The following is a 27,301-nucleotide window of genomic DNA, read 5'->3' on the forward strand; positions in this document are numbered from 1 at the left end:
CAAAATTTCCCGGAAGCACAGCCAGGCCGCTGGCACGCTCCCTTGGGCTTTCCACAAATTGATTTAATACCTGCCCACAATTTCATCAAATGTATTCAAAGATGTTTTAACACAGTCCTATTTTTCCCTATATGTTTGTCTATTTGTATTTTGCTCACCTGATGTTTTCTAGTGGGTAACCAATGTCACTGCTCTGTAGCTTCAGATATGACTAACCTGCCTGTGTTCTGTGAGGGCTTTGGTAACTGAGACCCTCAGGAATTTTAATCAAGCCACAAAGCTTTCTGTTAAACCCGGGATAATACCCAGTGACAATATAATTACAGCAGCCAGTGAAATCCTTTCTTCGTTGAGTAGGCCTGGCTAGTGTTATGTAGGGACACATGTTGCTGTGCTCCCAGTTTAAATACCTGTCCATAATTTCATTAAATTTATTCAATGATCTTTTAAGACAATCTTTTGTTTGTTTGTTTGTTTGTATTTTGCAAATAGGAAAACAGCCTCAGAAAGATTGGGCAAGCTGTCAACCCCACGCCACTATTAGCAAAGAGAAAGTAGCTGGCCAAGGCGATTTCTTTTTACAAAAAAAGTTGCCGCAAGGGAAGCTAGCAAACACACTGGCCAGGGGGATCTCTTAGTTCTGATTTTAAGGCAGGTGGTGACAGTCTTTGTCCTTCTGCCCTGGCTCTGCCTTCAAGGTCTTTGCAGACTGACTAGTTTTAAAAGAATTGGTGCAAAGGAAATGAAAGATTTGGGGAAGGGGCAGGCTCCAGACTCTCACGTTCTGCATCTGGACTTTTGTGTAAACAAAAGTCTTAACCAGGTGAGGGAGATTTATGCAATGTTGGCCCTTGCCTGGCTAGCTACCTTTGATAGGGAAAGTCCTGCTCTGCTGGACTTTTGTGATAGTGCCCTGAGCAGGACAGCTGGACGCAGAAAGGGTGGTGATTCTGCTCCTGTTTTCAGAGATTTCTGTCAGTCAAGGCAGGAAGGGTGTGGCAGAGAAGAACAGCCAGGAATTAGTTCAACAGGGCCTGTGCTGACCAGCTCCCTCCTTCTTCCTCTGTATTTCCATTAGGGTCCCCAGCCCGTGAAGGTAGGTCTTCCCCTGACACCTCTCTGGACTCACCTTCGGACTTATCCAGAGGTGTGCTCCACTAAACCTTCGGGACATCACTATCCAATCAAGTTGAGAAACACCCATCCATCCCTGTAATGCCTTGAGATTTTTCAAGCTTCGGCTGACTTTGTGACAGAGCTCAGTGGTGTGTTTACTTCAGTGGTATATACCGATTATGAGGAAGAGGAGCCAGCGTAGGCCGGATTCATAGACGCCCGGGTCCCAAATAGAGCCGAGTGTGGCTACAAGGCTCTCAGAGGATGAAGGCCCCATGGTGGGTATGACAAAGTAGTCGGCTGGGCGGTGGTGGCACACGCCTGTAATCCCAGCGCTTGGGAGGCAGAGGAAGGTGGATTTCTGAGTTCGAGGCCAGCCTGGTCTACAAAGTGAGTTCCAGGACAGCCAGGGCTACACAGAGAAACCCTGTCTCAAAAAACAAAACAAAACAAAACAAAAAAAAAAACAAACCAAAACAAAGACACAGTAGTTAACTGGTACTTGAGCCAGAGTCCCTGTTGAACTTCCAAATAATCTGGACCCTGCCGGACATCCCAGCCCCTTTACAGCTCGCTTTATCCTCAGCAAACCCACGATCCCTGTTAAGTCAAAATTATGTGAGTCTGATGGTTTTTTTAGAAATGACTTTATTTCTATTTATTACAACATTTTTCTTGGTGTACACATAAAGGATATAGTCCTGATTTGGTATTGTAAGGGTCCATGATTTGCTGAAGAATGATACCTCGGACTCAAATAGTATGTAAACTCAAAGAGTGTTTTATTCTACAGAAGTCCAGCATGTCAGGGCCTCCCTTTACCAGAATAGAGAGATACTCAGGTGAGCTTGCAGGTCTCATTTAAAGGACATTAGGGAATTCTGGAGTAGGTGACCTCCATGTTAATCGGTTGGGACCATCTCTTTCAGACATTCCATTAGGAGCCAGAAACTTTCTGGGGAGGTCTGGAAACTGTTGGCTGAGGCAGTAGCTGAGGAAGTCTTGAAACTGCTGTTGACCCATTGTCCCTGCCTCAGGTCAGGTGGTAGGACAGCTTCTGAGACCTGGGCTTGCCTGGAATGTCCCAGTTCTTGGAGACAGAGATTTAGGCCTAGTCTCCTTAACTGCCCATTTGAAACCTGTCAGCCCAGCCCTCTCAGGATTTCCATACATTTTTACATGAGATGATATCTTACACAAATGGGAGGCCACAATAATTTCCCACGGATTAAAAAAACAGTTTGAGGGTCTGGAGAGATGGCTCAGGGGTTAAGAGCACTGACTGCTCTTCCAGAGGCCCTGAGTTCAATTCCCAGCATCCACTTGGTGGCTCACAACCATCTGTAATGAGAACTGATGCCCTCTCCTGGTGTGTCTGAAGACAGCTACAGTTATATAAAATAAATACATAAATCTGAAAAAGCAGTTTAAATGTAACAATTTAAAACTAAAATGTCAGTTCCATTGTTTTGTAGAAGCAAGAAATACATTTTTAAAACATTTATTTATAAACCAGGTATGGTGGTACAGATCAGTAATCTTGTGCTTAGGAACTGAAGCTGGGGGATTACAGTGAGCTCAAGGCCATCTTGAATCACACAGTGAGCTCAAGGACAGAAGAGAGTGCTGAGTGATACACTGTCTCAAATAAAATAAAATTTAAAAGTATATTTTTTTTAATATATAAAGAAAGTAACTTTTGAACAGTTATATCAGTCCTATCACTGCAAAAATAAATCCTGTGTAGCAAAACTACAGGAATCCCATCTTTAAGTAAGTGTCCTCTGTAATAAAAGTACTCATATCTGAAAGAGTATTTACAAACTATCTTGGGCCAGCAAGACAACTCATTAAGTAGAGGTGCTTGGAGCCAAGCCTCATTCTCTGAGACCTAAATTTAATCTCTGGAACTCCGTATGATGCAAACAGAAAACTGACTCCACTTTGTCCTCTGGCCTCCACACATTTGTTGTGAGATTACACTTCTACAGAAATAAACTTAAGTTTAAAGTTTAAAAAAAGAAACAAAGCTAGTCTTGAGAACAATAGCCAGCAGCTAGCGAGATGGTGCAGTGGTCCCTGTTCTTCCAGAGGACCAGAGTTCAGTTCCTCCTGCACTTGTTGGGTTACAGTCAGCTGTAACTCCAGCTCCCGAGGATCTAACACCTTCTTCTGGCCTCTGAGGACACCTGTGAGCACATGCACAGACAGACACACAGACACTCATAAATAAGTAAGTAATAAATCTTTCAAAAAAGAACCCCAATCACATGTACTATGCAGATGACATGTTTCAGTCGTGTGACGTCCTATTACTTCCTTACTACATCATGAGGAACACACTCTGTTTGGTTCCACTTCCTCTCCCTTTGCACTTCTTACACCGTTAGGATTTTTAATGCTGTTGAGGTTCGAAAGAGTCTCATATCATTTTGTTATCCTGATGCTCAGGAATACTGCTCTGGCTTTGCAGCCAATGGCCACGGGGGCTTTAATTTTAATGTTTTTAGTCATACTGTCTCCTCTGAGCTCTCTGCTTTAACTCCTGCTTAAATCACTTGGGTTTCATCATGGGGACTGTTTCTTCTCTCTCTCAGGAATGGCTCATGGGATCTAGATATTTAACTCCTCTGTGATTTCATGTCGGCCTGTGTAAGCCAGGATTCTCACCTGTGCCTTTTCAGTGAGCAGATTCAAGCTGAGGTCATATTCTCTTACACTTTACTTCTCTCGTTCCTTTTTCTATTTCTTCTATCCTCTTCTACGGGAACATAGATTCCACACCTGTGTGTGTGTGTGTGTGTGTGTGTGTGTGCAGGTTAGCATCTTTTCTCTGTGTGGTTTTCTCAAGCTAGCTCATCATACCACCCCATTTCCTTTCTTCTTTGTCTCTCTTTGGAAACAAGGCCATCTTCTGTTCCCTTAGAAATATTTTTCTCAGGACTGGGAGAGATGGCTCTCGAGTTAGGAGCATGTACGTTTTACTCTTCCAGCAAACCTGACTGTGGTGATTCACAGCCACCTGTAACTTCAGCTCCAGGAGACACAGCACCTCCATCTGGCCTCCACAGGTACCTGCACCCACATGTACACACATACAGAAAAACACACACACACATACACATAGAAAAGCACACATACAGACAGAGTTAAAAATAAAATCATTTTAAGAAGAAATAAGTTTCTTCAATTATCTCTCTGTTTTTGTTGTTTCTTTAGATTTATTTTTAATTTTTGTCTGCATGGCTACCTGTGGTGCCTGTGGAAGTCAGAAGAGGATGTCAGGCCCCTTAGAACTAGAGTTTGAGCCCAGATCCTCAGCAAGAAGTAGCTATCCGGTTGCTGAGCTGTCTCTCCAGCCCTGCTTCAGTCACTTCCATTCTAGCTATGATCTTTGTACGACTTTGTTTATTGTATGCTCAGCCCTAGAACCCCCACACATTCAAGGAAACTCTACCACTAAAATGCATCCCAGCCCCAGGTCGAAATTCTTGGCTAATCAGTTTTCTATCACTATAACAAACTTCTAAAATGAAAAAACTTATAAAGGAAAGGAGATGTATTCCAATTCACAGTCTGAGGCCTTATTTTGTGAGGTTGCTTTGAGCCTTGGCACTTTGGGGTGTGAGTGGGTGTGAGTGAGTGGAGCACAAAGCCCCTCTTTTTGTGGTTCAGGAGAAAGAGAGAGAGAGAAAGAGAGAGAGGAGAGAGAGAGGGGGAGAGGGAGAGGGAGAAGGAGAGGGAGAGAGAGAGAGAGAGAGAGAGAGAGAGAGAGAGAGAGAGAGAGACTAAAGTCTGATGGCTCAGCAGTTAAGAGTCGTACTCTTGTTCTTGCAAAGGACCCAGGTATGATTCCCGGCGCCCATATGGCAGTCCACAACAATCTGGGAGATCAAATGTCTTTGTCTGGCCTCTGTAGTTACTGCACACATGTGATGTGATTCGTATACATACATGCAGGTAAAACATACAAAGTAAAAAAAACAAATATTTTTTAATAATAAAAAAAATCCAAAGATCTTAGAATTCTGGCAGTGAACAGAAAACCTCTCCTAGGCCTTCCTCTTTATAGTACTACTTTGAGGGTCTAGCCTCCAACACATAGACCTTAGCAGACGTTCAAGATCCAAAATAAAATACTTTCTTTTTCTCTGTAGAATTCTGTTCATTCTCCTTATATTTCTTCTGTGGCTGGATATTTGATCACACTGTGAACGTCGAGATTGTGTTATTTACTGATAAAAAGCTGTTTCTAGTTGAGGTGTGGTTTAGTCTTAGCATACACCTTTACTCCCTCTGGTTGGAATACAGGCATGCCCTTAGTACACACTTCAGTCCCAAACAAATGAAAGTAAAGTTAGATTGTAGAAGAAGTCACCCATGTTTGAAAGTAATGTCTAATTGAGGGGTAGACAAAGCAACAAATCAGAGAAAGATTTGATGTAATAGTATATACCCAACTCTCATGGGAGAGGAAAGAGAGGCTATAAGAGAGAGAGAGAGACAGAGAGACAGAGACAGAGAAACAGAGAGACAGAGAGAGACAGAGAGACAGAGACAGAGAGACAGAGACAGAGAGACAGAGAGACAGAGACAGAGAGAGACAGAGACAGAGAGTCGGGGACAGACAGAGGAGGGACAGAGACAGGGACAAGGAAGGAGAGGAGGAAAAAAGGAAAGGAGGAAGGAAGGAAGGAAGGAAGGAAGGAAGGAAGGAAGGAAGGAAGGAAGGAAAAAAGGGAGGAAGGGAGGGAGGAGGCAGTTTTATAGGGAGAGTTTTACAGAGCTAGGTTGAAGAGACACAGGTGAATACAGACTGAGCCAGAGAATGAGTGGGAGCCAAAAAATTAGAACAAATTGCCAGAGTTAGTTTGAAGTCAAGCAGAGCAATTCAAGAGAGGGCTAAAGAGAATCCAGATTTAATCAGCCAGCTTGGGGAGGAGTTTGAACCCTAACTGCTGAGCTGAATCAGCCAGCCAGAGATCAGAAAGAACTAGGAAGGGGTGAGCTTATTCAACAGCAAGTCTCATAGGCTGGAAACATTCTAGGCCTAGATAAGATTGTACGGAGGCCAGAAGCTTCCAGGACTAGGCCCAGGTTAGCAGAATGAGGCAGTGAACCTCTAGACAACAATTACAACAGGAGAATAAAAGTTAATTTTACGTTCTTTGTTAGGGTAGTGAAGCACAGAGTGGGCGGATGCATCCGCATGCATTTCACTGAGTGAGGAATAAGTTTTCTAATTTTCCCTCCTTGTTCACTTAAGAAATTCCTCTTGGGATGTTTACTTGCTTTTTATTTATTTAATCATTGGTCTGTTTTGCTTTTGCTTTTTGAGACAGGGTCTCACACTGTTGCTCTGGCTAGCCTGGAACCTGCGATGTAGATCAGACAGGTATCAAATTCATAGAGATCCTCTTGCCTCTGCCTCCTTCGTGCTGGGATCGAAAGCTTGCACCACTACACACAGCTATCATATATATGTTAATACCTTGTGCTGTTGTAACACCTACTCATAAGTGTGTGAGGATTCCATTTTAATTACTAATGTTATACCTCAATGAAAATCTAGGCTATGTCTCTATTACACCTTTCTGGATTACCCAGTTCTAGACCAATTAGACACAGTTTAATTCTAAACTCAGGGTACGGTGTATGACCACACAGTGAAACCAACAAACTAGACCACTCCACTCCAAGGTTTATTGTAAATATGAACCCTCTGCAGGCATATCTCTCTGCCAGAGGCATTTGGGGGAGTCCAAAGCAGCCATGACTGCCTCTCAGGGACAAGGAGGAAAGCAAAAAGGCAGGGGAGAACCCTGCCAGTTATAAAGAGAGCAGGAACCTACAGGGAGGAAGATGTGCAAGCCAAAACAGCTTGGGAGCTAGCATGGGGTTTTTAGTATATGCTAAGAGGGAGCCAGATGCTCCATTTGTCAGAGGTAGGGGAAGATAAGGGAAGTGGCTCTTCTTGGCAGACAGAAACCAGTTCCACAGGATCCTGAGGAATGCTGAGTATAAACTTGTATCTACCATAATTCTCCTGCTTCAGTGGTATCTAGAGGTTTGGAGTTTGGGACCTAACAGGCAGGGAGATAGTTGCATTGATAGAGTCCTTGCTACTCAAATATTAGGACCTGAGTTGCGATCCCAGGCATGGCCATGTGCAGTAGTCCCAGGATGGAGGAGGCAGAATCAGAAGAATTGCTAAAGGTTATTGAGCAGCCTTTCTAGCCAAATCAGCAGGCTCTAGGCTCAGTGGAGACCCTGCATCGGAAAATAAGGTGATTGAAGATGGTCTCTGACATTGACCTCTGCCCTCTACACATGCACACACATGGATACACTTACAAAACAAATAAATACAATGTAACATTTAAACATACCTACACAGAGCAATCAGTCAACGGGACATTTGCTATTCTATAATTCTAGAACCTATAGAGGCTCTAAGCCTAATCTACTCACAAATTTAGCCTTCCACATGCAGATGCCTTTTCCTCTGAACTTTATCCCTAAATCTACATTTCTAACTGCCCTCATGGGGCCCTCAGGCTGCAGGACAGGATATTGATCTTGGTCATAAACTCTACTTTTGAGGCCTGTTTACACACCTATTAGGGGTGACTCAGGGAACTACGTGATCCAAATACAAGTTGAACAAAAGAGTGAGTTCTTCATTCTAGGGTGATCAGCTGGTCCCCACGGACAAAGGTCAGCAGACCTACTTTGTCTCATACTTAGTAGAAAGAAATGAATTCGAATGCTAAAGTCCTACTTGCCCTGCATCGAATCACTTAATGCACCCACATTGAACTAGACCTCGAAGCATTAGTTCAAGGGTCTCATCAGTAAAGACTGAAGTCTGGAAGACAAGCATACATTGAGTTAACAGATAGTTAAAATGTCAGTGAGACTTGGGCAGAGGCCACGTGCTCTAGAAGCTAAGAGCAAAAGGCCAGTGGCACAGGAAAGGTTCCTGGGGAAGGAGTCACCTCACCGGAAATCATCAACAACAAATGAGAGAGCTCTGTGGAGGTATTGGGGAGATGGCTTGGTAGTTGAGAGAGCATACTGCTCAACTATGCCTTGACAACACCCAAGTCAGGCTGCTTACAACTACCTTTTACTCTGGCTCCAGAGGATCGGACACCCTCTTCTGCATTTTGCAAACATCTGCAACTACATGTACACAGACACATACATATACAGATCATTAAAAAAAAAAAAAAAAAGACCTAGGGGCCTGCCTGCCTGCCTGTTGCCATGCCACACTGTGCAGGCCAATACAAGACACCTAGAGGCCTGCCAGCTCCATGGACTACCCTCAATGGAGGCCACTACAGTGTGCAAGTGTGTGGTGGACAGATGGGAGAGAAAGAGAAACAGAACAGTTTGAGCACTGTGAAGAGAGGTGGAGCTGGAGTTTTGAGGGGTGGGGAGGAACAGCCTGTTGTGAGTTGCCTGCCCTGCCACCTGAGACCATGGTAAGGTCCCAGCCTGTGCTGCTGCTGCTGCTGCTGCTGTTGCAGATCATGTTAGGGTCCATGGCCATGCATCAGCAGAGGTCTGCGTTGATGTCTGTAGCTCGCATTACCACTGAAGACCATGCAGACTTCCAGGCAGCCAACTGGAACCACATATATGTCCAAGAGCTGTGTAGAGCTGGCCCCGCCCCTCCCTGGCTGCCAAACTCTAGAGAGCAGGCCCTGCACCTCGCCTGGGCAGCCCAGTAGAGCCGGCCCTGGTTTGCGTGTGTTGGGGGTAAGGGATGAGCCAACCCAAGGTCATGAGTGTGGGAGAGCTGGCCCTACCACTCCTCGGAGGTGAGGTGGTGTGGATTCAGGGGCGATGCTCTCCCCCTGCCTTGCCCCTTGCCACTCGCAGCAGGGAGAGCTGGCCCTGGGGTCATGAGAGCCTGGGAGCTGACCCTGCCTCTCCCCAACTGCAGCAGTCAGGAGAGTGGGCCCTGCACCTCAGCTGGGCAGCACAGTAGAGCTGGCTCTACTGGTGTGGGTGCAGATGAGCTGCCCCAAAGGCATGAGAACAGGAGAGTTGATCCCGCTTACTGCTAGCTACAGTGTGAGCTACCCGAACAGTGCTGCAAAGCACCCTGGTTGTGCAGGTGTGGGAAAGTTGGTGGGCTAACGGGCTCAGCTGCCACTCAGGCCCAGATCCACGCCTTTGAGTTAGTTTACCCCCCAAATCTACCTCATATAGGAACTGCTGGAGCATGTGAAGAGCCCGGTCCTGCAGATCCAAAGCTGTAGAATCTCCATGGCACAGGGCAACAGCAGGATATTCAAGAGAAATCCCAGTAAGGATCCAGTATTGATGGTGAAGCAGAATCAGAGGCCTTGAACCAGACCAATGTCTCATTACAGTGATCATTTGCAAGTAAAGATGTGTGAATAAAAAGGTACATGTGGGACACACTGTGACACACCACAGCTTCCGTGAGGAGGTGTTTTCTATGCTTTGTTTTGTTTTGTTGTTGTTTTTAACTTTTGTTCTTTGTTTTCATTTTGCAGGGAGATTGCAAGGGCAGAGGGTGGATATGAAGGGACTGGGAGATGAGTGGGACAAGGGTGCATGATGGGAAACAGATAATCAGTAAATAGTTAAATAAAACTAAATCTGAAGATCTTCTTTCAAGGAATGTATGTTCACCACAATGAGTTGAGGACAGGGAAAATGATTAGCTGGCTGATCTCTCACTTTAGTTTTAGGAGGTTTGAAGAACCGCAAGGGTTAAGTGTCTTTAGTGTTTTGGTTTTAAAAGTATTTGTAATTATTAAAAAAATAAATAGATGGAAATGGACAAGGTAGAAATGGGAAATAAATAATTCTGGTAGCGCTAAAGCCAAGGACTGCTGACCGACCACAAGCATGATGGCTTTGAGATTCACCCAGCTCCCACTCTTCAGCATAGCTTTCAGATGCTCAACTGTACGCTTTAAAAGAAAAACATTACATTTGGTGGCAATAGCTCAGTTGTTAAAAGACCTGCCATGTAAACGTAGGAATGTACACTTGGTCCTCAGCATCCACGTGCATCCATGTTGGGGGCTGAGGCGGGGATGGTACAGACTTGCGAGAAGGCAGAGACAGATGAATTCCTGGGACATGGTGGCGGGTCAGCCTAACCAGGGAGCACCAGATCCCAGTGAGTCCGTCTTGAAAAAAATGAGGCCTTGAGAGACGAATGCAGGGTTAAGCCCAGCCTGCTCTGCATAGTGAGTTCCAGGCCAGACAAGGCTACACAAGGAGACATTGTCTCAAAAAAACACAACAAAAAACAAAACAAAACAATAGCAACAGTCAAGGTGGACAGCTCCTGAAGGATGGCATCCTGAGATGACTTCTGGCCTCTGCATCTAAGTGTGTATGTGTGTGTGTGTGTGTGTGTGTGTGTGTGAACCTACTTACATAAGAGCACACACACATACCAGCACACATACACACAAGGATATCAAAATTAGAAACCAACTTAATCAGTGTTTCTCTTTGATGGATTGTGCTTTCTGAATCATAAGAAATCTAACCTGAGGCCACCCTGATACTCATCTACACTTCACCTGGCTACACATGGCTTCTGGGAGAGCCCTCACGCTCTTTTCTTAGACTCCTTTGTACATGTTAACTCCATGACTAAGTACATATTGATGCTTCCGAACAAATGCCCAGTACGCACCTGTTAGGATTAAACCATATCCACAAACACCCGTGTGTCGCAGCCTTGGGCCCTAGTGTTCTGAAATGGGGCCCTTGGGCTGTGGATCATAAGGACTCTGACTTCATAAGTTAATCAATCCATTTATGAATTCACAGTATGTTATTCAGTTGGGTTTTGTTGTTATTTTTCAAATCACTATGACAAATATTGGAAAGAAATTGTCTTAAAAGATCCCTTTCTGTCACTTCCCTGTCACACAGGTTTCGGTGTGTGGTTGTCTGGGTCTTTGATTCTGAGCTGTGGTAAGTGGTGGGTCTCCATCAAGGTGGAAAGAGAGAGAAGCAGATTGCTCACTTCATGGTGGCCGAAAGCACAGGATGGGGACAAGACTTACAAAGGCATTCCTCTAGGGACTTACTTCCAGCTAAGCCTCACTTCCCCATATTGCTGTCAAATATCAAGGGATTTACCCTTTATGGTCCAATTGTCTCCTAGATATTAAGTCTACCAGCGAGAAACCAGCTCATTTAACACATGAGCCTTTGATAAGATATTTCATGTCAAAACCATAGGACAGAACATCTGGGTCTCAGGCCTTGCCTTGAACAGCAAGCCCTTCCCAGCCAGCATGAGCTAAGTAGTTTTGCTTTGCCACATGATCTTGATAATGATGTTCTGCCTTGGAATAGGCCCACAGCAACTGGACCGAGTGATCACAGACCAAAGCCATGAACCAAATCAAATCTTTCTGCATTTCAACTTGGTTTTCTTGGGTATTTTTTTGTCCCATCAACAGAGTGTTAGCACACAGCATTTTCTTCATCACCTTGTGTCTGGACCATCTCTTAGGTAGGCTCATGCACAGAGCTCTCTGAAGACCAAGATTTCTCCTGCCTCTGTTTCCCCACACTCTTTAGGGGCATTTAGATTATAATTTACCACACTATTTGAGCAGTTATGACAGCTCATGGGATTTCCATAGAATTTTTTGCTGTTGTTTTGTTGTTGTTGTTGTTGTTGTTGTTTTGGGGTTTTTTTTGGATTTTTTTTTCAAGACAGGGTTTTTCTGTGTAGTCCTGGCTGTCCTGGAACTCACTCTGTAGACCAGGCTGGCCTTGAACTCAGAAATCCACCTGCCTCTGCCTCCCAGAGTGCTGGGATTACAGGCGTGCGCCACCACTGCCCAGCGGGATTTCCATAGAATTGACCAGACCCTATTCCTCACTTTTCACATATCTAAACTTAATCCTCAAATCCCTGAGAAAAGATGACAGCTAGTTTTGGAGACGAGCATTGCTTCTTGGTCCCAGCAGGTATTCCTAGAGATTTGTGGAATGGCATGCCTATGTGAATTTCTAAGGATTATTGAAATTCTGTATGCATAAGGGCAGGTCAGCCCACCTCTAGAGTCAACTGTGGACCAACCTCCCTTCTAACCACTGAGAGCAGAAAAGTGCCCAGCCATCATGTGCACACAAGGGCATGCTGGTTCCTAGTATTGCAGCAATTCCAGGGAGGGTGCTTTGCAGTCATTCAGTAAACACAGTCCCAAAGTAGTGGTGATTCCCTTTGAAGAACTAATTCAAACCCATGTTAAGATCTTTTCACATGTTTATAGAATATAGTTTTACCAGTTACTGTGTGGGAAATAAATGAATGAGGAGGGAAAGTGGGCCCAGGTTCTTTTCCAAAAATAGTAAGGCCTTCTTCTCTTAGAGTCTGTGACTTCTTTACATTCTAGTTCTCCCTGCAACTGTGCAGAGTCTTCTCCTTAGGTTCTGTGTGACTCCCACCAGCTGGCGCTCTCAATTTAGCTGTCATCTCTACCTAGGAATCTCAAGCTTTTACTTCCTGGACAGTGATCTGCCAGATCCCTTTTCCACGTGGGTGGTTGGCATTTCAGTGAAAATGACCTTCTGCATTTGCCTGTCACCTCCTCTGAAATCTCACTATTACACTTTATGTAGTGGTTGACAGGCCTCAGTAGAGCAATACATTATTGCTAAGAACAAAAAGAAGGTGTTCCCTATTGCCCTTTCCTCACTAAGATTTTTCTTCAGCTTCCCTTCAGCCAGTCCTCAGATGGCTCTGGGTATAAAAGAGCATCCTCAGATCAGGGCAGCAAACTGTGTTCACTGCTCGGCCATGTCATGAGAATGAAAGCAAGTGACCGTTCACCTAATCTGACTGCGTGGCCAGGCCACAAAGACTTTCTTCTTAAGCACTTTCCCTTCCAATAGACATCGTCATGGCCACACCAAAGTAACCCTTCTTAACGCCGGCAAGTCCTATTTACTTCTCCTACTGCCACACAGACTCCTGACCTGGGGGTGCGGATGCATACGTTTTATGGTTTCATTACCTCCTTATTACTGGAGCAAGCATGCTATAAGGAATCCCAAACTCTGAGCACAGAGAACTGAGCCAGGAGGCCACAGATCTTGTTAATGGCAGAGAAGAGGCAAGCCCCAGGATCTCCAGGTCAGTCTGCTGTACCATTTGTGATTGTCAGCTCCCGCCATAGGTCCAGAAGAATTAATTGTCATCCACTCTCTCAACCTTGCTCTGAGCCTAGTGGACACACCATTCTCTCTTCTGCTCAAACCAAGTGCTGCCAGGGACACAGGAGGCAGAGATGCATCTTAGACAGGCAGGGGCTGACCTATGAGCATTCCATGGCAAACAGAGCAACACCAAGAACTAAGGGGACATGTGTGGACAACAGAGGGAGGTGGGAGATCATGGAGGCTAAAGGGGACAAAAGCTCACTCGTGGCTGTTTCTTGGCTCCAAAACTTTACTGGTTTGACAGAGACACCGTAGTCAAGAAAGCACATTTCTAGCATTGTTTAAGACAATGAGAGGGAAGAGGAGTACCAGAACAGATTGTTAGAGTGAACACTGAGACCAAAAGCCATTGTCCCACCATGGTGAGCTGTGAGACAGAAAGTTACAGTCCCACCATGCTAATCTCTGAGACCAGAAGCTACTGTCCCACCATGCTAATCTCTGAGACCAGAAGCTATTGTCCCCCCCCCCCCCCCCGGTGAACTCTGAGACTAGAAGCCACTGTCCCACCAGACTACACTCTGAGACTGGAAGTCACTGTTCCACCATGCTAAACTCTGAGATCAGAAGCTACTGGCCTACCATACTAAGCTCTGAGACCAGAATCCATTGTCCCACCATGCTGAACTCTGAGATGGAAAGCTACTGTCCCACCATGCTAATCTCTTAGAGCAGAAGCTACTGCCTCACCATGATAATCTCTGAGACCAGAAGCCACTGTCTCACCATGCTAAACTCTGAGACCAGAAGCCACTGTCCCACCATGCTAAACAGGGCTTGATAGTCAGTGAACTGGGGGCCTCGTCAATGTTTGCTGCTGTGTTTACTCTCTGGGATAATGATTAGACCAGTCACCAGGTAAGAGGGAAGTGAAAGAGTTTGTGCAAGGCTGGTAGAGGCTTGATTCTTGCTCTATGGCCTGTACTTGCACAGGAAGTGTTGGCGCTTGGCACATCCATTTTTGTTCCAAGTTAAAAATTCTGTAAGAAAATAAACAGACATTTAAAACAAGCCAGTTCAGTACTGAGTTTACCAGAATTCTCTCTCTCTCTCTCTCTCTCTCTCTCTCTCTCTCTCTCTCTCTCTATCTATCTCTATCTCTATCTCTCTTTCTCTCTTTCTCTCTCTCTCTCCCTCCCTCCCTCCCCGCCTCTCTCTCTCTCTCTCTCTCTCTCTCTCTCTCTCTCTCTCTGTGTGTGTGTGTGTGTGTGTGTGTGTGTGCGTGTGTGTGTTTTAGAGTCCTGGACAAGAGCCAATGGCGGCTATTTCATGTGTCAACATGGGTAGGATATGATATTGTTTAGTCCAGATGTCTAGTAATTGCTAGCTGCCTACCTGTCTAGATGCTGCTCTGCAGCTATTTTGTAGATATTGTTGACATTCAAATCAACAGACATTGAGCAAAGGAGCTCACTCTACACTGTCAGAGATTGGGTGGGTCTTGTCTAATATGCCCAAGACCTTAAGAGAAGGGATCTCCTGAGCCAGAAAACGCTGCCTCTGATTGCTTTGGACTCAATCTTTCCACATCAACGCTTGCAGTAATCACCAGTGACCCCCCCCCCCCATCTCTCTCCATCCCCCATTTCTTGTTCTTTGGGGATCCCTGAATAACACAAACAAGTCTTTTCTCATGTAATTGCAGACTGTAGAAACTGTACTCTGCTACCCCTTAGGATGAAACAGCAAAGGTGTGGTGTTTAGTTTATAAGGATTTATTTTTGTTTATGTGTGTATATGAATGTGTGTGTATAAATGTGTGTGTGTGTATGTGTGTGTCTCTGTCTACGTTCACATGTGTGTATTGGTGCCTCAGTGTGTGTGTGTGTGTCTATGTGCACACATGTGTGGGTGTCTATATAGGCCAGAAAAGGGCATCAAGTGCCTGGAGCTGGAGTTACAGGAGGTTGTGAATTGCCTGATGTGGGTGCTGGGTAGCTGCTGTATGGACTAGTTTTATGTCAACTAGACAAGTGACAGCACTTTTCAACCTGTGAGACTCGAATGACCCTTTAACAAGAGTCATCTAAGACCATCAGAAAACACAGATATTCACATTACGATTTATAACAGTAGCAAAATTAGTTATAAAGTGGCCACAAGATAATGTTATACTCGGAGGGTCACCACAACATGAGGAACATGAGCTGAAAGGTTGCAGCTTTTGAAGGTTGAGAACCACTGTACTAGAGTCATCAGAGAGGAGGGGGCCTCAATTGAGAAAATGTCTCCATAAGATTGGTCTGGAACTCAGGCTGATCTGACTTGACATGTTGCCGTGTAGGGTCCTTTGGTGCATCCACTGAACCCAAAAAAGATCTGGAAGAACAGCTTCAGGGGGCCAAGAGCGGCTTCCCTGTGGGTGGATGGCCCGTGGGTGGATATCCATCCTAATCTCTTACTGCTCCCCTTCCTCTAGGGACACCAGAGGGGGATGCACTGGGAATGGAGGCTGAGGGTACCCCAAACCTGGGCAGTGAGCACAGCCTACACATGGAGGCACTGGGAGAATATTAAGATGGCAGAGATTCTGCTCTCTCCCCGAGGCACAAAGACGGAAAAAGTCTTCACCAGGCCAGAAAGCTCAGTAAAATGAAGATGCTGTATTTCTACAAGGTCATTCAGGACAGAACTCCTGAAGTCTATCCAAGCCAACCTGACTATAACTTTTCTTCTTTCTTTCATCCTTTTATTTTCTTGCAGCACTGAAGGTTGGACCGAGGCTCTCACATGTGCGAGCCAAATGCTCTACTGCTGAGCTATAATCCCAGCTCTTGTCTTACCTTTTATTATAAAAACAGGGTCTCATTACATTGCCTAGACTAGCCTGGAACTCACTCTGAACCAGGCTAGCCTTGAACTTAATGCACCTCCTGCCTCTCCCTTCTAAGCACTGTGGTTACAGACCTATGTGAATTTAAAAGCCCAAAGTGAAATAGTGGATCCCAAAACAGCTAGATTATGGTGGAGCGTTCAAAAGCATAACAAAAGGACACAAGGAGCAAAATACTGGGACGTTCTTCCTAAAAAGAAAGGGAACAGGAATGGGCCTGCAACAGAGAGCAGTGGCTGCGTACATCGTGGCTATACACAGGTAAGATCCATCTACAGCTGCAAAATGGCACTGGTGGGCTTGTGAAGGTTTTCCCTTTAATCCTACCTGCCACTAGCTGTCACTAGCCTTGCTCCTTTCTCTGGGGTTTTTACTCAGTTACCTAATTTTATGATCTCCCCCTGCCCCAAGTCCATGTGTGTGGCTGACTTTCCAGCATCTCCACCTCCCGTCTTCCTGTCGAGGTCCTGGGATTACAAACGTACACCACCTTGTCCAGCTTTATGTGGGTTCTGGGATTCAACCTCAGTTCTTCATGCATGCATATCAAGCATGTTACCATGTGCATTCTCCCCTGTCTTTGGGTTGCATTGTGTCTGAAACCTGTGTTCTGACTGTTGTGAGCCAAAATGAAACAAGATGGAAGGAAGAACTAAAAAGATGCAGGCCCCCAGTTCTCACAGACTGGCTACAGGCTCCTTCAGTGCTGCTTCATTCTGCTGGCAGGAAAGGGCTGGAGCACTTCGTCCACTGTGAAACCCTGAACCATGAAGATAAGAGGGACCTAGGGAAACATCTGGTCAACCTCTTTCCCAAAGCTGGTTGGGCTAAAAGGCGGGTATGGAGTGTCTCACATCATAGGTCTGAGAGTCCCTGGAATGTGTTCTTTTGGAATATTCTTCAGTTGATTTTGTGGCTTTGAATCATTCTTCTAAGCACGTTTCTATTACATTGGAAACCAAGTGCCCACATTTTCTTTGCTTGGCTCTGGTGGTAGACTTCTCATGGCTTCCTAGGGTAGGTAGTTCATTGTGTGTTTGGATAGTGCTAACTACTCACAGTTTCCCTTTAACTTGGGTGGGCAACCTTGTTTGAGTAACTGTGGGTTTGCCTTGTCTGGCTAACTTGCCTTTCATATAGGCAGTGTGGGATTTGCTGGCCTAAGAGATTTCTTTCTTCAGCTTTTTGCCCCGATGACATTTGTCATAGTGTGTCCCCTCATGCCTCCTTCCATTGCTGTTGAAAAGTTCCTTCACTGGTATATTGACTCAGCAAAGACTTCGGAGTGGGTACAGAGGAAAGAGGGTTGACTGTGTCAAGGCCACTGTCCTGTAGGGCAGTGTTGTTGGGTGAAAGGGGGTTGGGAACCAGGACAAGGACACCCCATTTGCTCCTAATAGGTTAAGGGATGGAGCTGCAGCTTGCAGAGAAGGAAGGTGTGCAGCGAACTTACGATCCTTGGGGTTCATCTCAGCGCAGTGCCTGTCTTCACTCTTTGTCCTGGGATTCCAGGGTCTGTACAGGTTTGTAGACCCATCAATCCACCGCCACAACTGCTTCTGCAACAACAGGAAGCAGAGGGACTGTGCAGCTCAGCCAGCTCACCGTACCCACGGCCATGCCACTCCCTCAGCCCAGTGAAATGGGGTGTCATGGGGGCAAAGTATAGAGATGCATGAAGAGCCGACATCAGGGAAGCCACGTCTCCATTCAGATGGAGGAAAACAGCATTGTTGTTCTAGCACATTTATTTCTAATGGAAATATGGTTATCAGTGTACTAAAAATATTGTACTCTTTAAAATATATAGTCTTCATGTTGTTTTCTAAGCCCTCCCTTAACATAAGGATGTACCATAGCCTCCCTTAACAATCTCCTGTTGACTACAGAGTATTCTTTCTCATTTCTAATTACTACGAAAAACACTGCTAGGACTAATTTTATTGATAATCACTCTGTGTTCTCAAAATGATTTCCTTATAATATATTCCAAGCAGAATGAATGGGTCAAAGGATGTCACTGTCCTGAGGTTATCAATACCCTCTGACAAAGTAATACCAAACACTGTCCACTTGTACAAACTTGCATCCTCACTGACTGGCACAAAGACAATTTCTCTATAACTTCAAGATATTATTCACTATACAAATAAAAATGTTGATAACCTAAATCCAATTACATTATTTTAGTTTTCATGTCTTTGATTATTAGAGATAGGGTACAATTTTAGAACATTTGTTTGTCATTTGTGTCTACACATGTAAAAAAATCAAGCAAAAAAATCTCACAGAAATAGATGTAAATATATAGCTTGTCTCTGAAAGCTGAGTTTTTTTTTTAAGATTTATTTATTATATGTAAGTACACTGTAGTGTCTTCAGACACACCAGAAGAGGGCGCCAGATTTCATTATGGATGGTTGTGAGCTACCATGTGGTTGCTGGGATTTGAACTCAGGACCTTTGGAAGAGCAGTCAGTGCTCTTAACCATTGAGCCATCTCTCCAGCCCCAAAAAACTTAGTTTGTGATTTTTTTTCTCCAGACAGAGTTTCTCTATGGAGTCCTGGCTGTCCTGGAACTCACTCTGTAGACCAGGCTGGCCTCGAACTCAGAAATCTGCCTGCCTCTGCCTCCCAAGTGCTGGGAGTACAGCACCACCACGCCCAGCAAAAGCAGAGTTTTGATTGGCAACAAAGTAAATAAATAAAAATGGAAAAAATGGCCAGGTGTGGTGGCACATGCCATTAATCCTAGCACTGGGGAGGCAGAAGCAGGAAAATCCCCGTGAGTCTGAGGCCAGCCTGCTCTGAATGGGGAGTTCCAGGTCAGCCAAAACTACATAGTGAGAGTCTGTCTCAGAGAGTGGAAGATCCGGAGAGACAACTTGGCTGTTAGAAGTACTTGCTGCTTTTACTGAGGGCCCGGGCTTGCTTCCCAGCACCCACATGGCTGTTCTCAACCGTGTTACCCCAGTTCCAGGGTACCCGGCGCCTTCTTATGGCCTCCCCAGGCTCCAGGCACATACACACTTGCAGGCACACACACATACATAGAAATTAAAGATGTGAAAATATTTTAAAAGTAAAAATCGTGATAGTCAAATAAACACCATTTAAAGCAAATATATTGATAGATGATATAGATATAGATATAGATATAGATATAGATATAGATATAGATGATATAGATATAGATATAGATATAGATATAGATATAGATATAGATATAGATATAGATATAGATATAGATATAGATATAGATCACAAAGAGCTGATGGAGAGGACAATAAGGATCCAGAGGAAAGAATTAAGAACGATGAAAAAGTGGCAGAGTCTAAGGAAAAGGTCAGCTGAAAGTGTCCCCCTTTAATCAAGACCTAATGGCAGTAAATTAATCTGTACCTTGTAGACTATCGGCTAGCAGGTTTCTCTCTCCCCTCTGGCTTTCTCTTTCTTGAAAGAACTTTAGAAAACTGGTTAATTTTGTGTCTGAATGATCCAGGAGGACCATAATTAAAAGCTCCACAAAACGGAGCTATTTATTTCTTCACTGAGAGCAAGAATGGGGTCCCTGACCTTCAGCTTGGCTTTTATCGTTGGAGGTGCTTGGCTGTGGGCCAACGCCCTACATCCTGTTTGTAGGCCAGGAGGCTACTTCTCATGAATAGGTTATCATCCTGGGTTTCCCAAGAGGCTCAGTGAGCCAAGCTGGGGTTACCTTCTCTGGGTCATGCAGGCCAATCCACACAGGCAGGCTTCTCTGATAGCCAGTTATGTAATTTGATATGACGCTGGCTTCCTTTTGATTCAAGACAGATGCCAGATGGGATCCATTTCCATAAGACTGACACTCCAGCTGCAAGGAGAGGTCGCATTAATGACGCCATCAGGGTACAGCTCTCTCCTTGGAGCCCTGGTGTGCCAAGCAAGATGGATGTATCTCCCAACTCCAGAAACTGGGATCTAAAGCCCACGGGTGATTTCTGTCACTACAGAAGACAGAAGGCCACAATGTTGGCTCTCAGAAGAAGAGGCAGCTCACAGGAGATTTAGGGCCAAAGGGTCCTTCACAAGTCACTTCATCTCTCTGAAGCACAGTTTTGTCATAATTACAGAATCTGCTGTCTCTCGATCGCCCTCTCACTGCCTTGCTCTTTCCTCTCACTCTCTCTGTTCCCCCTGCCCCCAGTTATTCAGGACCCCACTCAATAAGACATTTTGTTCCTCAGATTATCTCTGCTACTTCTCTTGACTTACTCAAAAGAAGATCATTTTTGCTTACACTGCAATCGCATTTCCTGCTTTGATGTCACAACCACACATCCTCTCACACTTTTCTGGATTGTTGAGGCAAAGCATCCCTATGTAGCCAAGGCTGGCCTCAAAGGACTCATGACCACCCTTGCCTCAGCTCCCAAGAGCTAGGATTGTAGGCATGCTAGCCCAGGCCCTGTTCTCTTACAGTTCTGGATGTCAGAGAACATAGCTGGATAACTCATTAGCTGTTACCTGGTAGATCCTTCAGCCTTGTTTTGAGTCACAGACAGGAATCTTGAGGCCACTATGTGCCTGGATCATGTCACATTGTATCTATATCAATCAGTCACAATTGTGACATGCCACATTGTATCTATATGTATCAATCAGTCACAATTGTGACATGCCACATTGTATCTATATGTATCAACCAGTCACAGGCTAGACAGACAGCAATATCAATCTTTCACTTACTTGGACTGGATATTTGGATATATCTTAGCATAGCTGGAAAGAATAAAATTCAGGTGTGTGTGGGCTGGGTCAAGCAAGGCCACCTCTTTTTTCTTTTTCCATTTCTTTGCATTTCACCTGGCACCCTGGAGACCTGTTTCAGGTGTTTGCACATCACTCTCTCTGGCAAGTCTCACAGGGGAATTCTGTTATTCTTTGCCCAAGAACCTCACCTCTTCCTGTTCCTTTGATCCGCTTATTTACAGCTTTCTGGAAGTCATGGCTACTCCCCACTCGCTCTGTGTCCATGCAGCCTACTGAAGGTCTGAACCTTCATCATCAATGGTCACAAAATGGAAGGGGCTGAGCAGATCCCTCTTGTCGTCAGTCATGAGGCTTCCCCTGAACACCCAGGAAGAACTCTTAAATTTACGTTAAATATGATCTGGGGCTCTAGCTGGGCCCAAACTTCTTACCTCAGCATGAGACCAGTTTCCTAGCCTCCGGAAGTACCCATAGCAGTGGGACCTGTAGTAAAACCATCCCGAAGCACAGCTGGGTCTCAAGATATCTGTACAGAAACAAAAGGCAGTTACAGATTGTGATGCGGGGGGTTGGGGAGGAGAAGAATGGTCAGTGCCATGATGAGACAGTTTTTAGACCTAGAACACCCTGAATAAAGGGAAGCATCTCTTTCAGAAGGAGCCTGCTGAGCTCCTGATACTGTGCTGTGTAGAGCTAAGGATCCAGGTAAGCTGACAAAAGAATGCCTGCCTCCCATACACAAAGCCCTGGGTTTGATTCCTAACACTGTTCATGTCTGTGAGCCTAACTCAGATTATGAGGTAAAAGAATCAGGAATTGAAACCCATTCTTGGCTACACTTTTGAGGATAGCCTGAACTACATGAGATCCTGTCTCAAAACTTACACATACGAGGGGCAGGGCAGAGACAGAGAAACAGAGAGACAGAGATAGAGACAGGAAGAGAGAAAGATGGAGACAGGGAAAGAGAGAGACAGAGACAATTAGTACAAAACAAACCCAAAAACTTTACTGTTACTCTTCTCCCAGCCTTCACCAAAGGGCCTTTGTCCAGGGTGGCTACTTACTGGGAGAGGGGGCATCAAGCTTTCTGGGACTACTGAACACTTGGAACCAACAGGAATTTTAAGAAGCCCAAATATTGTTGTGGCCCAGCTGTCAAAGAAGGAATTAAGGAGGCCTTATAGCCATTGGTGTGGTCTCTGTATGCTCTGAGGCCTCCGTGGTCGTCAGCAGCTGCTGCCTCACTAGATCAGGATGTGGAACTACAGTGGACACACTCAAGCAGCTGGTAGAACGACACAGCCGGGCTTTGCTGAGTGGACAGAGACTTAAACTGGGAGTTGGGGGCATTATTAGGAGAAAGCAGTTTTGGACGGGGGAGGGACAAAGGGCAACTTAGCTAGAATGTGATGATGGGTAAGTCATACATCAATAGTGAAGAGAGGGGAATTTTTATATTTTAGAGAAAAGGAATGAGCTGGGCAGAGGCATGGGGACAGGAATGTGTGTGGGGGGGGGGGGGCGGGGGGTAGAAATAGCAAGCTCCTAAGTGTGAGTGCAGGGGATCTGTAAGACAAGCGGGGCCAACAGGAATGAGTGAGGCTTGTGGACAAGGAGGCTGTGACTGGAGAAGGCTCCAGTTTCTTACTGGTCAGTTGGCAAATGCCGCTGCCACTGGAGTTGGAAATTGAGAAAGAGGAGGCAAGGGGAGGTGAAGAGGAGCTGAAGGCCAAGGGGTGGCCAGGCTAGCAGCCTCAGCCTTGTGACACCGTGGCCGCACGCCTACACTCTAGACCAGTGCAGAGGTCCTCCACAGTGACGTGCACAGACTAGAGCCGGCTAAGTGTGTTGATCTCGTCCCAGTCAGGTGACTGCATGGCCGTGTTCGCTGCAGTCCACTTTTTGTTCGGTATTTTGCCCCTCCTCCTCAGTTCTTTCCACCTCTCTGCTTTTCTCCATTGTCCTTTCTCACCTTAGCCTTGTGTTCTTGCAGCTACTGAGATGCGCCCCCTGGTGGGGATAATTAAGAATGCTTCCAACTGAGGTCATGCACTGTTGTGCCTCACATTTACCCAGCATTCCTTGGTACCAGGCCCTGCGCTGGGCAGTTTACTAATACTCTAGAGCCCACCGTCACCCCCATTATGTAGTTCCTGATATTACCACCATGTCCCAGATGAGGAAATGAGGCAAAAGAAAGAAGATAAGGCAGAGAGAGAGAGAGAGAGAGAGAATGCATACCTGCATATCTAATGCAAACACAAACCAGGTGGTTAGCACACCACCCAGCAAGTAGTAACTGCTGAATAAATGAGAGCTGGTTAGAACTATAGCTTTCTTGTGTGATACTGGGGATCGGTCTGGTGCATGCTGGGAAGATCCTGCCCCAGAGCTGTAGCTCTACCCAGGCTAGCCCTATGCTTTTGTTTGTTTTGTTTTATTTTTCTTTTTAAAACCCGAGACAAAGCCTGCTTAAGCTTCCAAGACTGGCCTTGAACTCTGTGTAGCCCAGGCAGGTGAGGGCTCTGAGGTCTTACTGCACTGTTCTCCTGAGTAGCCAGGATTCCAGGCACGCAGCAGCAGACTCAGCTAGAATTATACCTATGAGAAACCAGCACCATTGTTACCATAACAAGGTGGAGTATTTCTGAAAATATTAGCCAGTTCAGTTTTCGTTGTCTCTAGATGTCTCTCTGTTTCTCTTCATTGAGCCCCAGGTAGCCACAGGCCGGGGGAAGGAGCCACTGCGCAGATCTTGGCCATAAGTTCTCCACATCTATTTTAAATGCAAAATTAGACTTTTTCCCATAAGCTTTTGTGCAAAAAAAAAAAAAAAAAAGTGGGGGCCTCTGTCTTAAGCACAGTTCTCAGGAATGCAGCAATAAACAAAAAGGTTTTCTATAGCTGGGCGGGAGATCTGTTTGGAAAAGAGCCATGGAAGGACCCGTGTTATGTTTTGGCTCTGGTCTCCTCCTGGGGAGAGACCCAAGGAGATTAGCGAAGTCCTGGGAAGGGTTGGAGAGTCTTATCTCATTCTCCTGAATACAGTCAGGGTCAGGGTCAAGCTCTTAAGGGAGGCCAGAGGTCAGGGCAGCCCCCAAGCAGCATACAGACATGGCTGTCAGACAGCAGGGACTGGGGGCAGTTCCCAGTGTTCGCTACATCCTTGCAGGGTGCAGAGAAGGTGGTTGAATTCCCAGGATCCTGAGAAACCAGGCACGGAGAGAGAACTGGTGGCTGAGGTGGATGTGGGGTCGGGGGCAGGGCATCATGCAAGGCCTCGTGGAGGGTAGGCTATGGGAAGGACCACAGCCTCTAACCGATGCCCCAAAAGCTCCACACTTCCTTGCATTAATCCATCCCCTTGGCAAAGCCCATTCGAGAACTTTTAGGCCTCAGCGGATCTCTTAGTGGCCTCTCTCTCAATAGAACTAACGCTAGGACAAGCAATGCTTGTGGCTTGAAAGCCCTGCCTCCTCGAACTCCCAGTGAGGCTGTGGGGTACTGTGGGAGATGACCACACCTAGGAGCTGGCCGTCAGTGTGACTTTTGGCAAGACTGTCGTTCTCTGCCCTCGCATAACTCGGGTTCGGCAGAGCAGTTACATCAGAGGACCCCACGTGTCCATCTCCTTCCATTCCCAATAGTCCACGGTGACCCTCTCAACACACTCAAACTTTCCTCATCCTGCTTTCTCTGCTGCAGATCCCGTTGTGTCGCTGGCACGCTCCCTGTCCTTGTGCTTGGCCTGTGAGTGCACAATAGCCGTCTCTGCAACTAGCTTTGCAGGTCCCTGGTAAACAGGGCTTTATAATATGCTCAAATGAGAGAACAGTGCATAAATGTTTGGATATTGTGATTATTGCTATGAGCTACAGACAGCCTGAAGCCTGTCCGGTTCTTCGAACCATTGCTCACAACAAACTCAAAAACTTTATTCTGCAAAACTTGTCTTAAGTATGACTTCCAACTGGCTCCAACTGGTTCTTGTCTGATGGTCCAGAGATTTTGAATTCTCATCTTGATATGCATTCCTGGAATGCCTGAGCCTGCGAGGAGGGGTCTACTGCTTACACTGTGTACTTACTGCCTGTGGCTGCTCTCCAATGACTGACTGAACTTACCGCTCAGGACTTCGGGGCCAGCGATCCAGCTCAGCAGTAAGAGCAGCCGCACGCCTTTGGAAGCCATCTTTCTCTGTCAATGGAGATGATACTTCACTGCTTTGATTTCAAGGCCCTCAGAGCCCGTTCCAGTTTTTCCTTTTCTCCCTGGATTCTCCTAGACCTGCAATCTGGAGCAGAGAGAAGGATGCTGGAATTTAGCTAGAACATCAAAATACTTTCAGGTAGATTAGCGTTTTACGAAGATACTCTCAAGCTTAATGTAGGGATGACAGACATTGTGGGATTTTATTTTTCCCTGCAAGCCTTCTGGACCTCAGTCAGAGCCCTAAGGATAGTGAGTGGCAGAAGTGTTGAGCAGTTGCAGAGTTCCTGAACTACCCAGCGTCCCTGAGTTATCTCCAGGACAGCCAGCAGAGGGCGACCTGGGCACATTTCCTCACAGGGGATAACAGGCCTTCTCAAGTCCAGTAAATGAAATAAAGTGGTTCCAACACTGAGATTTTTTTTTAACGTTGAAGGTAAACAGATGGCCCAAATACAATTACAGATAAGAAAGTGTGGGGTTTACAGGGACTGGGAGTCATTGGCTCATGTCACCAGCTGTTAACTAGATCTGACTCTTAAACCTTGGTTACATCACTTAAAACAAAGAACAAAGAAGCATTGCTAGTCTCCTTTTTCATTATCAGAAAAACATCATTAAAACATCAACACAGACCAGGAGATATGAAGCGATCCATCTCCCAGAGACAAATAGTTTGGGGCAAGAGCCTGCAGACAGCTTCCTGGGTACCGGTGTGTGGTATTACACAGACCAAGCCACCCTGTCTTGTACCAGGCCACGTCTCACAGACCAGCTACAGAGAGCAGAGCATTCTTGAAGCCATGTCTTTGTCTGGTTTCTCTTCTATTTGGTATGAACTCGGGAGTTCTGCTGCATTCACAGAGTGAGCCCGCTGTCTTCTGGAAGGTGTGCTTCCCACCCCTCTACTGGAACTCAAACTGTTGCCCTCCCATTCCATGATGCGTAAGTTTGTCAGAAATTGCAATTTACGCAGTTTTGTATTTAAAATGAAACTTCTGCCCCTACCTAAAAGCTACCAATGAAGTGGAGAATGAACAATATCATTTTATCTACTTATAAATTATATAAATAAAATTATATATTTTTAACATTTCTTTTGTGATTTATCAGTTTATAGCTTCGTACATTTTTCTATTTGTAGGTTTCTTTTCTTTTTGTTTGTTTGTGAGACTGTTCTTTGTATATTTATACCTCCCAGTGAAGTTACTATGTATCTCAGTTCATATTTTTCTCCCACTTATTTTTTTTCCATTCTGAAGGGAGACAGACAGCAATTGTAGGGGGTCAACATGACACCCAAAAGCTCCACTTCTTTGTGCTTCCTTGAGTCCCATGCTGAGCTCTGGGCCTTGCTGGATCTCTTAGCGGCCTCTCCACAGAAGTGATGTTCAGGTTCTAAACGTACCTTTGTCCTACACACGCTCTCCTTTATAATCTTTGGAATTTCTATTAGAAGCAGCAGTCACCGCTGTGGAATAAGGCTAGGTTGTCACCCACACCCCCTTCCATTCTTAACTACGCTTTCCTACAATCCTAAGCAATACTTGTTTTAAAAAACAATAACTCTGATAAATGACGAATTCATTGAGTTCTTATTTAACAATGCTTTATGTTAAAAAAATAATAAAATCTCAAATAATTGATGGCTTAGGAGGAGTGATGCAACTAAAATGGAGACTTCTGGAAACTCTAATCTGCAGCCCTGTGAGCACTTAGGTATGGTGGTCACAGAGGGGGCACCCCTTCTTTGTATTTGCTTTTTATTTTATTTTTTTAAATTATCACATGAACCTTGATTGATTGATGATTGATTGATTGATTGATTGATTTTTGATGACTAGTCCTTTCAAAGTACACTGGGATTGCAAAGTCCTGGGCACCCTTTGAAATGCAAATGATGAAACTCAGCTGTTAGCTCGACTGGGTGAATGGAGGTTGGTCAGCATTTCTTCCCTTACTTAGACATCTGGTGAGGTCCTAACTTCTCATTTGACCTCCACAGTCGTACTGCACTGCTGTGTCAGAAACAGAAAAGTTTTTACAGACAAACAAACAGGTATCCATTGAGAGAGATTCTGTAACCGTCCCTAATTTTCACAGCGACCAATTTCACACCACCACAGAACCCACCACTG

The 27,301-nt window shown here is 45.3% G+C and overlaps 1 protein-coding gene across 1 annotated transcript; it reads right to left on the bottom strand.

Moving 5' to 3' along the window:
- Nucleotides 1-14,123: 14,123 nt before the first annotated feature.
- Reg4 (regenerating family member 4) lies at nt 14,124-25,145 on the bottom strand. Its single transcript, XM_052178573.1, has 5 exons — nt 25,079-25,145; nt 21,383-21,477; nt 19,915-20,052; nt 17,649-17,754; nt 14,124-14,342 (listed from the first exon to the last, which is right to left on the bottom strand). The coding sequence occupies exons 1-5, from the start codon at nt 25,143-25,145 to the stop codon at nt 14,275-14,277; spliced, it is 474 nt and encodes a 157-aa protein (XP_052034533.1). The 3' UTR covers nt 14,124-14,274.
- Between the last annotated feature and the right edge of the window lie 2,156 nt (nt 25,146-27,301).

This window comes from Apodemus sylvaticus, chromosome 4, assembly GCF_947179515.1.
Source record: "Apodemus sylvaticus chromosome 4, mApoSyl1.1, whole genome shotgun sequence".
NCBI classification, from domain to species: domain Eukaryota; kingdom Metazoa; phylum Chordata; class Mammalia; order Rodentia; family Muridae; genus Apodemus; species Apodemus sylvaticus.